At 40.4% G+C, this 15,398-nt stretch overlaps 1 protein-coding gene across 3 annotated transcripts in view; it reads right to left on the bottom strand.

Moving 5' to 3' along the window:
* OCRL (OCRL inositol polyphosphate-5-phosphatase) overlaps window positions 1-15,398 on the bottom strand; it is a gene marked incomplete at both ends in the record, with an annotated part of 53,765 nt that overhangs the window by 14,655 nt on the left and 23,712 nt on the right. For all 3 annotated transcript variants that reach the window (XM_079727290.1, XM_079727291.1, XM_079727292.1), the window contains 10 exons: window positions 97-332; window positions 602-767; window positions 1,390-1,500; window positions 5,973-6,108; window positions 7,630-7,739; window positions 9,365-9,476; window positions 12,192-12,379; window positions 12,484-12,600; window positions 13,713-13,827; window positions 14,353-14,454. In XM_079727290.1, coding sequence (XP_079583416.1) covers window positions 97-332; window positions 602-767; window positions 1,390-1,500; window positions 5,973-6,108; window positions 7,630-7,739; window positions 9,365-9,476; window positions 12,192-12,379; window positions 12,484-12,600; window positions 13,713-13,827; window positions 14,353-14,454 — 1,393 coding nt within the window. The remainder of the gene's footprint in view (window positions 1-96; window positions 333-601; window positions 768-1,389; window positions 1,501-5,972; window positions 6,109-7,629; window positions 7,740-9,364; window positions 9,477-12,191; window positions 12,380-12,483; window positions 12,601-13,712; window positions 13,828-14,352; window positions 14,455-15,398) is intronic.

Here is a 15,398-nt window from a genome sequence, read left to right as displayed (position 1 = left end):
CCTGACAAAAGAGGAAGCACAGAGAGAAGGAGGACATCAGTTAAGCACTGCGAAAATTCTATCTAAAGGATATGCATGTCTTAGGATGCCTCTTACCAAGTCTATGAGTTTGGTAACAGGAACTTCTCGGATTGGTCTTTTCATTCGGCACAAAGCCTCTAAGGATGTACCAAAACAACTTGGGAAGTAATTTCCACTGATGGTCAAGAAGTAATCTTTGCCTCGATCCAGGTGAAGGACAAGAATATCTTCAATCTTATCTTCCCCTGAGTTCAGGATGGTCACAGAGTCTTTGCTGACATACACATCAAGGGAAATGTCCACGGTCTCATCTGAAATGTAAGAGATGGTACATGATAACAGAAACCTCCAGTGGAAAAGCAAAAAGGGGATGAGAACCAAGAGAAGAAATGTCCTCTAAAAAAATCATTAAGTGATGAAGGAGAGATGGGACACACGGAAGAGGGAGGAGCCCCAATACAATGACAGTGAAGGTGAGAGACGTATGGTTAGAAAACAAGAAGTTAATCAAAGGGAGGGGATGGCAGTCATGAGGGGATGGTACATTGCGAGCAGAGACAATGGTAAAGGGAAAACTCACTTGGCTCCAAGTAGCCCTCACAAGGTTCAGCCCGAAGCCATGGCTTGCAGTACTGGCTGTCATTAAGCTTAGGGATGAAAGAAAAATGGCAGGGAACCTGTCCATTGTTGCTGATCTGGAACTTCTCCTTTTGTAGTTGCCGAAACTTCACATTCTCAAACACAAACTGGGGAATAACAGACAGACACAAACATGCATCACTAGTAGGGGAAGAAAGTCAGTTGGATTATTCCATAGAGAATATGAATAAAGAATGAGGTCATTATTAACTGCCGGATGCACTCGCCAAGCGAGCCAGCTACCCACTGTCCCCTCTCACAACAGCAAAGAAGGAGCCAGGCAGCTCTTGCTACTTCTCTAGGCTACTCTGATTGTTCCTGGGATCCTAAGAGTATAACCTCACCTCGGGTCAGGGCATGCATCCCTGACCGAGTCCTGGTTCCTGAGATATGAATTGGCCAGCAACTCTGAAATATTAAATAAGAGCAGCTAACATCTGAGGGCTTACTTTGTGTCCAGCGCTGTTTTAAGGGCTTTGCATGTATTAACTCGGGTAATCCTCACAACCTCCCCTTTATCCAAAAAAGGAAACTGTGGCCCTGAGAGGGTAAGACACTCGCCCACGGCCACACGTCTACTAGATGGCAGTGCTGGGACCGAAGTGGAGGCAGTCTGCCTTCAGCTCACACAGTCTTCATGACTTTGCAGTGTTGCCTTCTCCTAGTAACATGGTTTCCCCTGTGCGACCACGATGGGCAGCAGATGGGCAGCCGTGTGTGTTTGCTCACCTCCCTCCGGCTGAGTTCTAAGGAAGGAAGGAAGTCATTTTCCATTCTGTCCATGATGCGTACAATATCTTCAAACACTTTCCGGTACCTCCGTTCATCCACAACCTTCACCTGAAAGAAAATGAACCCTCTTTTCAGTCTTACATACGCGTAGCTCACCTTCCTTTAAGATTACCTAACAGTTTAAAACCGGTCATTATAGCAACCATTTCAAATAAACTGTGGTGCAAACAACATCCTCAAACACTTTCTGAAATCTCGCTCCATCCACAACTTTTACCTGAGAAAAACAGACAGATCCTTATTTTAGTCTTATGTGCTCTCAACTTATATATCTCTAAGAGTCTAACCATCTTTAAAAAGGCCACTAAAACAAACATAAATTATGGGATCACACACTGTAAGGTAAAGGTAAGGTTAATTGGTTAACTTCTTGGAAAAGTTAAACCTCTGTGCTACGAAGCTTGGCAATAATAAATATTTGGGAAGAACATTTTCTTGCTCCATTGTTAAGTAATGTGGTGGTGGAGAAAATGTGACGATTGTGCTAAAACTTATTTCCTGCACTATACAAACTGACATACCTATCAAAACATACCTATCACTATTTCTAACAATGATCATAAAGTGCTGAAACAGCAGAAAACATGACTAAAGCATTTAACTCTATTAACTGTTATGCACAATGCCAAGAATCATAATACCAATATAATATCAATGCTCAGATTATATGATGATAAAAGTATGTTAGTAAATAGACCCTATGGCCATTTTAGAAAACGGCCAATACAAAATGTCCCAGATCAGAGTAAAAGCATGACGATAAACAAATCATCTTGCCTAACAGATCGAAAAAACTCCCATCTGACACAGCACTTTCGGCTTCCTGACACAGCTGTGCTTTTTCTTTTTACTATTAAAACTTTATACAAATCGATGCCCAAAACAAACATAATTAACATAGCATTTTCACTTATTAAGGCCCCAGTTTCTTTTTAGAATAGAAAACTTCACAAACTCAATTAAAAAAAAAAGATTGATGTATGCAGTAGAGGTTGTAAAGAAAGTGTGGAAAATAAGGACATCAAAGCTGCGTCTCAGACTGTGGAGGTTTTTACATATCTGAACCATAATGATTAGAGAACTTAGGAGTAAGCAATCACTAGTGTCACCAGGGTGCCTACTACAGTGTTATATTAAGAGGAATTTTATACTTTTTAAATTCTTTTTCAACATTTTGCAACTTAAAAAAAAAATTATTTATTTATTTTGGCTGTACCGCACAGCATGTGGGATCTTAGTTCCCCGACCAGGGATCGAACCCGCACCCCTGCATTGGAGGCACGGCATATTAACCACTGGACCACCAGGTAAGTCCCTTTGCAACTTTTTATTTCAAAAAGTATTTTACATATGTCATCTTATTTTCACAACAATCTGTGAGGCTACCAAAGCAAGGATTATTCTTCTCACAGTTGAGAATATCAAGGTACAAAAAGATCAACTAAGTTGCTCACTGCCACAGTTAATAGCAGAGGTGATATCTGGACCTCTAGCATAAGACCCTTTCCAAAATACTGGATATGTGACAGGACCAACTTGGGTATGTCTTTTTTTTGGGGGGGGTAGGTCTTAAAAATACAGATGCCTCAGCTCACTGATTGCAATCTCCAAGGGGTGGGGTCCATGCATTTTGAAGCTCTTTAGGCAATTCTGATGTCCACCAAAGTCTAAGAACCAATGCAACAGATCCCATTACCAAGTGCAGGGGTGGGAACCCCATCTCAGCTTAATCTCAGCCAGCCCACAGCAGGTCTTCTGAAATTAATTGGCCCCTGAGCACTTGGTCCCTTTGTTAACAGTCACTGATGTGAATGGTGGTAAGAAATACAATGCGGTTCTTAAAGCCTCTAATCATAGCGTGCCCAAGAGTCCAAAGTATGGGGTGGTTACCCAATAATCAAAGCTCTTCTCAATGGGTTATCATGATCATAACCCTTAATGCACAGTAAGGATAATGAAGGGGAAAAGGTTACCACAGAATGTCACCACTTGATACATCCACTTTAGAAAAGGAAATTACCAATAAAATTAGGAATTAAGAAATATGTACAATGAGCTAGATCTTTATGCAATAACACGGATAGCTCTCCAAGATACACCACTGAATTAAAAAAAAAGTTGCAGACCAACACATATAGTATGAGACCATTTATGATATATAAATACCAACACACAAAACACCACCATATTGTGTACGGGTAAACAGAAAAGGTCTAGAACTGTGCTGTCCAATATTATAGCCAGTAGCCACATAAGGACATTTAAATTTAAATTATTTCAAATTAAATAAAATTGAAAGTTCAGTTCTCTCAGTCACACTTCAAGTGATCAATAGCTGCCTGCATGTAATAGCTACTGGATGGGACAGGATAGATCTAGAACATTTCCATCATCACAGAAAATCTATTGGACAGTGCTGGTCTAGAAAGAAAGAAATTCATAAGGGTAGTTGGCCTGGCTAGGGAGTGGGGTTTAGCGCAAAAGTGGGAGTAGGGGATAGAAGAGGCACTGAAGACCTTCAGCCTTATCAGTGAATTTTGCTTACTTTTATTTTTATTTTAAAGAGAAAATACTTTTTTTTGTGTGTGGTACGTGGGCCCCTCACTGTTGTGGCCTCTCCTGTTGCGGAGCACAGGCTCCGGACGCGCAGGCCCAGTGGCCACGGCTCACGGGCCCAGCCGCTCCGCAGCACGTGGGACCTTCCCGGACCGGGGCATGAACCTGCGTCCCCTGCATTGGCAGGCGGACTCCTCAACCACTGCGCCACCAGGGAAGCCCCAACACATTTTAATTCCTGTGTGATTTAAAAAGTATTAAAAACTAGAAAGGTAGACTTTTATTAAAGACACACAAAAATACACAGAAAGCATCGAAAAACTGTAAATATCCTGCTGGGAGCTCTGAATTAATATGTATGGAGTATTACAAATATTCTGAGGTTCTGAAAAGAAATACAAACAGAAAAGTTAAGCATAGCTGATGAAACCAAAAAGGTTAGTGTCTGGGGGAAAGACATCCTTTTAAAAATGGATTAAGAGAACTCAAATGAAGAAAACAGGGCAGTCCACAAGCCCAAGCTAGAAATTAGGTGGGTTAAAAGTAGTATCTGAAGGTATATCTAGTCAGTAAGTTCTCTGGAACTCTGCAGGCATTGTGGGGGTAGGAGAAAGAACATCTATAAGTTTGGGAATTAAACAGGCTTAAGATTTGAATCTCAGCTCTCCTTCTAACTGCATGCTCTTAAAGAAGTTTATTTAAACTCACTGGTTCTCCACTTGCTCATCTGTTAAATGAGAAATATTTAACTCAAAGCATTGTTGTGAGGAGTAAATGAGATGGGTATAAATTGCCTAGTACAGTCTCTGGCACATACTAGCTACTTTTTGAGGAACACATACTATTATTATTCATTATTATTTTAAAATTTCAAAATGGATAAAAGTCAAGTCATGATTGCCTCAATAAAATTTAGAATCTATTCTAAGATGAAGAGCAAATTTTGTACATAAAGGAAATGCCCCAAAGTCATTCCCCTCTAAGACAGGAGCAGGATAAGACATATTGGTGAGAACCTATCTCAGAAGCCAAAAAAATCAACATACATACAGAGGAAAGAGCACCCTACTGTGCTCTTCGCATGTCTTACCTCATTAATCCTCTTAAGTAGGTACCATTGTTATTCCCATTTTATAGAGGAGGAAACTGAGTCAGAGGGATGTTACATAAATTTTCCATTGTTACAGTTAGAAAGTGGTTGAGCTGGGAGGCAAATTTAAGCAGTCTAGCTATAACGTCCATTCTATCAAGCACTGCCCAATATAGGTTCTGCCAGATTACATGACTGCAGGTCTGGAAAAACTGCAAGAAATAATCTAAATGTACTAGCTGTAATAAAGTAAGTCAATAAGATCCCAAGATATAACTTGCATACTCATAACACACAGCTAGAAAACAAAAACTTTACTCACAACAGAGACAAAAAATTAAACAACTGGACATTAATCCAGCCCAGGATGCAATAGAGTTAAAGAGAAATTTAAAACCTGTACTCCTGGATGGGAAGGCTTCACTATCTTAGTTAGTAGAACTAACAATATGCCTCTTAACATTATATACAGATTATGTTGTATTCTGACTGGTCTGTGCCTTTGTTCCTGCTGTGTCCCCAGCCCTCTACCTGGAACCTCCCTCCCAGTGCTTCCACTCCTTACTATTTATCTGATGAGGACCTACTCATCCTTTAAAACCTAGCTTTGAACTCTTCTTTATGTATAACGACTTTAGGAGGTGAAGGGTGCTACCCAGCCATTATGCAGCATGAGAAACATCTGGGTCACTAAAAGGCCATATGGACAGCATTTAGGAGGGTCAAGGGCACTAACTTCTCAATGCTGCAAATGATTATTTGGTTATGAAAACATTTATGGCTCACTGAATTACTGATCCGTTCTGAGTCTAAGTAACGCTCTAAGAATAGATACTTAACACACAAACGACTGCGTGAACAAACAAGTGTTTACCCCAATGTGGAAGAGGGCGCTAACAGGCTTGTGGTCACTGGTTTTCAGTTCCATGTGACTCCGGTAATGAAGCTGATTAACATTAATTCCTCTCCAGAGAATTCGGTCACACCAGGCTGGAACCCGACATTTCCCACTGCAAAAAAAGTAAGGAATTAGAATAACATACCACACAAGAACGGAATACCTACCACACTGGTTCAGACCTGAGTTAGGCCCTCTTGTTATCTGCTTCTCCTTCCCTAACGACTCCAACTATTATCTTCCCTACTATATTGCAAGCTCTGTGAAGGGACTGTGTCTGCTTGTTTGTCACTGCATTCTCAGCCCCTAGCACAGTATCTGATGTAAAGTAGGTGCTCAATGAATAGTTATCTAATGAATGAATAAACGGTGCTCCTAAGATTAGGATTATATCTTCAATAATGTTGCCCCAGGGGAAAACAGAATAGCACCTTCTTAAAATACCCTCAGAAGGACAGGATTATATTCAGAACACTTCCTCTTTGTTTGCTCTATCAACAGCAATGATGCTTCACAACAGATAGACAACTAATAAAATCTAAAAATCCAATCCTATATTCCTAGACTGGGCTTATTCACTGGAGATGGGTAATAGAGATTTCTTTAAACCCGGACTTTTATGGATAAGTCGAGCTTCTTCTAATAAAGATGAACTAACACCTAAGCGTGCACGTCTGAACAAATAACAGCCCATAAGAATACCAAGGGGAGGGAAAAAGCCTATTCATCATTCTATTAAAATAAGCAACACCTGTACACCTGATCCAGACGGTGACACAAATAAAGTTCTTATCAGTAGCTCTTCAGTTGACTCTCAAGTCAGGTGAGTGGAATAAACAAGGCAATGTGCACAAGATCTGTCAGAGTCACTTTTCACTTGCTGAGCAGCTCCCTCGGAGGATGGGACAGGCTCCTCCCCACCCCACCCTGGCGCTCTCTGAGTCTAAAGAAGCTGACTATGCCCAGGCATTCTTTTCTTCTTTCAAACTTCTGGGCTCAGCCAGGTAGGAAACCATAGGAAACGAAGAAATAGTAGGTAGAAGACAAACAGTCACCAGGCATATACTGACAGGGGCACTTTACTAGGGGTGATCGGGAAATCAACAGGCCCCCTAGACAGTGATTCTCAGCTTTCTCCGGCAGTCGTGGAGGTCGGGCCCAGGCACTGGTATTTTTAAAAGTCCGGCAAGAGAGTCTAATGTGAACTCAGGATCGAGAACCACTGTGCTGGAAGAACCTTTCATGGCTCTTTGTTTTCACCTCTGGTATCCTGAGTTAAAGAGCTGAAAAAGAGTTTGGGAAAAGAGCCAGAACAGGGCAACAGGTAAGGAAATAGGGGTAAGATCAAAAGGGCAAAAATCTAATAAGCAAGTCTGCTGAGGTGAGAGAAATAAGGCATCGCAGGCAGCTCGTAAAACTTCGACAGCCTGACAGAGCAGTTCACACTCTCCTAAGGTGAGCTCACCTGTGAGCACACACAAACTGAAACCTCTTCTGTAACAGCACTGAGCCATTAGGTTTTTCTATCTGTTTCTGGCAAGAACTAAAAATTTCCCAGCCCTTCATCAATTCAGAGAGACAGAAATAAGATCAGGGCTTAACCTATTCCATGAGGAGGTTCTTGTTATTTTACCTGGAATCCCATCGGTCTGTTTTAGAATCATACTTATACGTGGGGATAAACTTGATTTCCCCTTCCATGAAGTCAGCAAAAGCTTTTTTCTGTGTGCGCTGAATATTTAGCTAGAGATAGAAAAACGTATCATATAAGCTGGGTAACACCATCTTAACAGAAGTGACAATTGGGTTGATCAGCCATTTCTAAGTATCTAAGTTTTTTGCAACTATCGGAGCACATACATAAAATTTCTGTGCCTTATGAATTAAATTTTGACATTCCAACAGCATCTAAGCTCACCCACAGACAGGATGCTCATATGAGCATGTCACCAATTTTTTATTGCTAATGGTGGTCAGGGTAAAATGGAAAAAATGAAACCTGAATAATCATAAGTTCCCTGATGTTAGCACAGTTTTTTAAAATTTACTGAAGTACAGTTGATTTACAATGTTGTGTTAATTTCTGCTGTACAGCAAAGTGACTCAATTATACATATATATATTCTTTTCCCTATTGTTTTCCATTATGGCTTATCACAGGATACTGAATATAGTTCTCTGTGCTATACAGTAGGACCTTGTTGTTTATTCATCCTATATATAATAGTTTGGGCACAGTTCTAGTTTTTTAAAAAAGCACACAAATTTTGATTGGATAATTCCAAAAGCCAAATTCAGTGAATAGTTATATTGGGTTGGCCAGAAAGTTGATTCAGGTTTTTCTGTAACATCTTGTGGAAAACCCGAACGAACTTTTCGGCCAAGCCAATAGATCGTTTTGAAAGTTACCTTCACTCAAATATTTTACCAGAATTACATAAGATTCAGAACTTATTCCAATTGTATCCCCTTTGGAGGCAGGACAGAGGAAGAAATGTAAAGTTAGCCAGCCAACCTCAATGTGAAGGTAGACACAGCCAAGAAAGGCTCACTGTAAAAACCATTCTGCTGCAAAACACTGGAATTTTGACTATGTCTGAAGGTCAAAAGTCTCACGTTAGGATTTAAAGACATTCAAATCAAGTTGAAACATTTTCTTCCCTCAATAAGAAGCATTCACTTTTAGCAGCCAGTATCCATATGCTAAAGTAAAAATTCAAGTCCTGTGCCAGGCTCCAAGGCAAATTTACAGAAAACTAGGTTCCTCAATATCGTTTTATATAAATGTTACCATATCAATGCTTCTCACACAGGTTTTAACATCTATAAACTAGCAAGCCCCAACTTCTCAATCAGTTCCCATTAGGCCACGGTCTGTGCTATTTTTCCCAGACAAACTTCTCTTCTGTGCCTCCCAATCCCCTCACAGGGCCTCCCTCTTTTACCTCCAAGCTGTTGCTGAGCCTGCCAAGTAATCATAGAGCAGCTTTCCCTGTTCCATCTGCCAAACCACATCAACATAGCTGAAGGCCCACTTCCTCCAGGAAGTGTTCTCCAATTAACCCCACCCATTCTCCAACTCATTTATACAAATCTCTGAAATCCCTTCTTGATAAAGACTTAATGAATAAATGTTATATTGACTTTTTATCACTAACGTTATCTCCTCTCCTCCCATCCAAGCACTTAATAAAAGCACTACAAACCTTGTGTGTATTCACTGCATCACTAGTCACAATGTTTTCCCCAGACAGTGAGACCTTTCCATCTACTTCTAGAGTAAGACACAATTCCCATGGGTCTAACTCATAAACCTAACAATTTTATCTGCTGTCTAGGAAAGTACCTATAAAATAAAATGTTATTACCTGGTCCAATTTCAAGAGTCTCTGAAGGTCATTCTTATTAATAAGGTTCTTCACTTCATTGGCATCAGGCATGCAAAGTCTGTAGTTCAAATCTCCCAACCAGATGACAACACTGAGGATAAAGAAATACATGACAGAGATCACAGTAATGAGCATAAAAATCAATCAGAGGAGAATGGAGAGAAGGAAAATGGGGAGATTACTGATAATCATTCATTTATCACTGTCTGACTAGGGGCTTAAGCTATCACTATCCTTTGGGGGCGAGTACTATCAACACCTGAGAGGGACGAGGGATTACAAAATAGGCGGGAGGACGGGCACTGCACACATAAGGAACAAAGACAGGGAAATACGGTGTATGTGTGGGACTCAGAAACCAAGGAGTTAACTCCCTGAGAGAAGCATGTCGTTTATTTGCTGGACTAGCTTCAAAATTTCACCTGGCTACTTGCCAGGTCTCTAGGGGAAGAGAATCTGAACGTTTTCTGCCTCTCTGAGCCCTGATGTTCTGCAGGCTCTCCACTAGGGTCTGCATGGTCTGAATGACAGCTCTCTCGGGCAGGGCCCACTAGCAAACGTAGGTCCAGGGCTTTCTGCTGTAGCCAGTCTGTCTACCCCTGCCCCAGAACCGCAGTCCAAGTCCCAGGCAGGAAAGAGAATGGCAGGCCACGAGAGCCTCAGGCTCCCAATCACAGCAACAGACCCCCAGGTGTGCTGAGAGCCGCCCTGGGGAGACCCTGAAATTCCCACACCAAAATGGGTTCTCTTGTGAGCTATCTCAAGTTCCAAATGGGTCTCTTTGCCAATCTTTAAGGTCCTGGGTAAGTAAGTTTATGGAATTTCAGGGCAATTTTATGATTACTGATGTCAAGGCCTTGTTTTACCACTGTGAAACAGAATTCTATATGATCCTAATTGTTGAGACAATATGGAAAGAGGCCAACATCACTACCTTTCCCTACTCTTTCCTCAATTACCCCACTCTCTACTGATCCTAATACCCCCAAATTATCTTTTGTTTTCCTACTAATTCACATCTCAAACCACTATTCCAAATCTCATCACCCTCTCAGAATTTCAATTACTAGTATTAATTTCCTTACAACTAACCATTTTCTACTAACAATCCATTCCGCAACTGATTTTTGTTTCTATCCTTATTAAGTCCCATTCTTCACTAACCTTTCACATTATCCATCGGTGTCTTTAAATCTCCACAGCCCCTTTTCTTAATGATTCACAGCCAGTAAAAAGAATAATGTAGATCTATATTTACTGGCTTGGAAAGAGATTCACAGTAAATAGGACAATACAGTCCTATATAATGAGTATGTGTGTGTTTGTATGTGCATAGAGAAAAGTCTACAACAGCATTATTCAGAAGAGATAGGGACTTCCCTGGTGGCGTAGTTGTTAAGAATCCACCTGCCAATGGAGGGGACTCGGGTTCGATCCCTGTCTGGGAAGATCCCACATAACGCAGAGCAACTAAGCCTGTGTGCCACAACTACTGAGCCTGTGCTCTAGAGCCTGCAAGCCGCAACTACTGAGCCCACATGCCACAACTACTGAAACCTGTGTGCCTAAAGCCCGTGCTCTGCAACAAGAGAAGCCACCGCAATGAGAAGCCCATGCACCACAACGAAGAGTAGCCCCTGCTCGCTGCAACTAGAGAAAGCCTGCACGCAGCAACAAAGACCCAACACAGCCAAAATTAAAACTAAATTAAATAATTAATTAAAAAACAAACAGAAGACATAGGATGCACATCACAAATGTAATTTTCAATTGTCTAGTAGCTGAATATAAAAAGTAAAAGAAACAAGTGAAAATAACTTTAACAACAAATTCCAGGGCTTCCCTGCTGGTGCAGTGGTTTAGAATCCACCTGCCAATGAAGGGGACACGGGTTCAAGCCCTGGTCCAGGAAGATCCCACATGCTGCAGAGTAACTAAGCCCGTGTGCCACAACTACTGAGCCTGCGCTCTAGAGCCTGTGAACCACAACTACTGAGCCGGTGTGCCACAACTACTGAGGCTTGAACGCCTAGAGCCCGTGCTCCACAATGAGAAGCCACCACAATGAGAAGCCCATGTGCTGCAACAAAGAGTAGCCCCCGCTCGTCGCAACTAGAGGAAGCCCGTGCACAACAACGAAGACCCAACTCAGCCAAAAATAAATTAAAACAAAACAAAAAAACCCCCAATGACTTCTTTAAAAAAAAAACAAATTCCATTTAACTCAATATATGCAAACTTTTGTCATTTCAACATGCAATCAATACTTAAAAAGTTGAGATATTTTACATTTTTTCCCTACTAAATTCAGTGTATATGCTCACAGCACATCTCAATTTGGACTAGCTACTTTCAAGTGCGCCACAGCCACCTATGGCTACTGGCTGTCATAATGGACAGTACAGATCTGGAAGGATACACACTGAATTGTCCACAGTGTTTTTCTTCGGAAGGAGGGACTGGCTGGGGAGAGCAGAGGTAAGAAATGAGGGATTTTTTACTTTTACCTTTTATTACATTCACAATGAACATTTCTATCTTATAATAAAAAATAATAAAAACTGATGTCAATTGACAGACCCCCTCTACCATTACTCTAGATGCCCACTAACAGAACCTTTCCTCTGATAGCAAATCTAATTCCTCTGACTCAATGCATCTGCTATTCCTCAAACCCGCCCCCTTCTTTGTGACCCCAATCCCTAAACAATAATCTCTTCACTCTTCACATTTTTATAGCTTCTCACCACGTTTAGTCTCTTCTCACCTCCACTATTCAAAGGCTAAGGAAGACTTAACCACTCACTCATGTTTCATGATGTTCAGCTGTGGGAGGGTCTGATTTGGGACCACAAAACTCATTCGTGCACAGATGTCCTTATAATCTTGATTCCTTCTCTCAAAGTCTTCCACGTGGGCAGCCAGGTGGGAATTGACAACACAAAAGGTAGTGTTGTGAAATACAAATCTCACAGCCACCCCACCTTTGTTTCCCTGTTAGCAAGAGTAATTATTCACAGTTAGTACAAGGATGCAACTAGCACCTGAACTTCACATGGACATAAGTCATAACTGAGCTCATTTCCAAAGTAACTCACCATCTTCCCCATGATTCCAGTCCCAACTGTTTCTGTAGCAACATCACGGATATATCGCCACTGATCCTTTCTGGCAAATATCAGGAGCATCATCCCAACAAGGCGGACCAGTTGAACCTATGAGTTGCAGGGAATTAGAAGAGGTTCATGTTAATACCACTCTTTGCCACATATCGAATTCCCACAACTAATTTTCCACCAAGAAGATATAACCATGCCCTAATCTGAATCCAAATCCTCTAATTTCCCAGTGGACCTCATAAAGAGAAAAGAAAATTTCTTTGGGAAGGCTTTAATCTGGCTCTGACCAGTAGGAGTTAAAAGTCTTTGGAGACAACAAGTACACTCAGCTCTAGATTCATTATTTTAATCGCTTTTTAGCCTACCATGAGTAGGTAGCATTAAAAATTCGAATAATGACAAAAGCCTCTATCCCAGCTTGTTCCTTTTGCCTCTCCTTCCTAGTTTCTGATTTACAATTTTCTAAGAAATTAAAATGTATAAAATAACAATCCTTTTTACTTTTAAGTCTGTGAACTAGAAATATGTCTGAAATGTGTATTAGTCTATATGAGAGGAATAATATCTTCCGGAGTCTGATCACCTATATCAGCTGTTAAAAGATGCAGATGAAAATTACTTAGACAAATGATTCCTTTTAAAGGGCTTGGTATGGTAGCCCCATAATTAAAATAACTCTTCTGGTAGCCTCTACCATGTGCCTTCTAGAGAACAACAAATTGGGCGACCTTGCTAAAGTCAACTCTATTCTTGACTTACAACCAAGTTTCGAGCTCATTTAAATTCCACAACACTTCTGTTCTTGCTCCAATTCCAAAGCTTGCCCTATGCACCCACATGCTTCAAACTGCTTTTCTGTAAAGCATCCAGTTCTGACCATGTCAGCGAACAATTTCAATCTTAAACTCTCATTGCAAAAATCACTTACCTTATGTGTCATCATTTGAGTTAATTATTGCTATGAGAACAATAAAATTCTTCTTTTCTCCTAAAAACTACCTAAGCAATGAAACTATAAGATCGGGAAACTTAGGGAATTTTTTTCTAGGAAATAGGAATAAAAAGGATTAGTCTGCCCTATTCCAGTATTACACATGGGGAAGAATTCAATTAAACCACTCTTTTGGAACAAGCTATAGATAACAGAGTAACTTCTAGTGAGTTCTATTTAGTTGTATACTAAAAAAAGATAATTAAATGCGGCTTACTTTCTTATACTTGGCTTTGGAATGCAAACCCCTCTCCACAGCCAAGGACCACTCTTGTTCCTTCACAGATTCAAAGTAGAAAAAGGCTTCTGTGCTCAAGTCCAGCTCTTGGAATCTGAGAAAACAATAGGATGTGGGATCTACACACATCCTGTAATTATCTCTGACTACCTCCTGTCCCATTTTCTGAGACATTAGATGAAAAAATGGGGAAAAGATATATTTTAGAGAACTGCTCTATTGACTCAGGTGATCAGTAAGGACAAGTAGTTTTCTTTTCAAAAGACTCCCCACCACAAGTATATGCACAGGCTATGCAAAACACAATCAAAAAAACCTCCATAAGGGATAACAGTAGAGCTTTGCTTATATATCCTAGAAATAGTCACTGTTAGAATTAACCTCAAATCTCAGTTTCTATGAAGTATATAGTTTTCTATGGGTTTTGAGAGGATTAGATGCTTCCTTACACCAATTTAGGTATCTGTTCCTTTATGATCTCACAAATGTGACCCACAGGTTAACTCTCACATATAGTCTACAGTAGGTTTCTACAAATGGTGGGGGGAAAAAAAGCAAAATGTCACATAAACTAACACCAAACATACAGCCAAAATGAAATTCCAGACGTGTATTTTACCCAATGCAGTAGATATCAGGAGGATTCGGATCACAGTTCAGCCAAGGTTCTAACCCACTATCTGGAGACTGGCCATTCACGTTCCATGTTCCAACAAAGAATCTAATACATGATACCAAAAAATAATTTAAAAACAAAGGTCAAGTGTGAATGTTCACAATAAGCAACATAATTTCTCAAACTGTTTTGCCACACACATACACAAAACCCTCTTGGCATGTAGAAGACAAAGGCAGTGGGCTTATTCTCTCCAAATTTTACATCAGGTAAACCTACAGAAAGGAACCAAGTCTCTATTTAAAAAATACAAATTTAATTGCTCTACCACATTTCCTTTCTATTACATTCCATCCAAACTCATATTTGAAGGGAGAGCTTGTGGATGGGAAAGAGGTATCTTCATGCTATAAGGATGTCTAATATGGATAACTATTTCATAAGGAGTTGTAGTTAAATCCAAAAACTCACTTCCCGAAGGATTACAAGGACATCTGTGTAGGAAATTCTGTTGAGACAGATATAGTATTAAGGGGGAAAGCAGAAGGGAAAACTCATGACTGTCTTAACTGTTTACATACAAATATAAGCATCACGGGAAATCTGAAGATCTGGAGGTTTCAGCATAGGGATATAGTCATGACTGAATTAGAATAAATGAGGCATAATGGGATAGCAGATGGGACTGGAATCTTGGACTAAAAGGGTACATGCTGTTCGAAAATAACAAAGAAAAGTGTTGCTGCTTTGAACATCGGGATACACGCCACACGCCACACATAGTGAGTCCAGAAAAGAGGATATCACCAAGATGAAATGAAAAATATAATAGAGGAAAGAATCCAAGACGGACCTCCCAATCAAGATGCTTGGGTGAAACTTCCTTCAGTTAACTTCCCAAAGTAGGTAAATTAAAGTCTAGTGGTAATGGCGGACTTAATTTTCCAATATTGGCAAGAAGAAATTCAGCAGGTCAGATAGATAAACACACTTGCTTATGAAATGTACTAGGAGACAATTCTCTAGTACTTGTGAGCTTGACTTGGTTC

Source organism: Hyperoodon ampullatus (assembly GCF_949752795.1).
Source record: "Hyperoodon ampullatus genome assembly, chromosome: X".
NCBI lineage: Eukaryota > Metazoa > Chordata > Mammalia > Artiodactyla > Ziphiidae > Hyperoodon > Hyperoodon ampullatus.
Note: the sequence above shows the minus strand (reverse complement) of the source record. Positions and strands in the feature narration are given on the sequence as shown.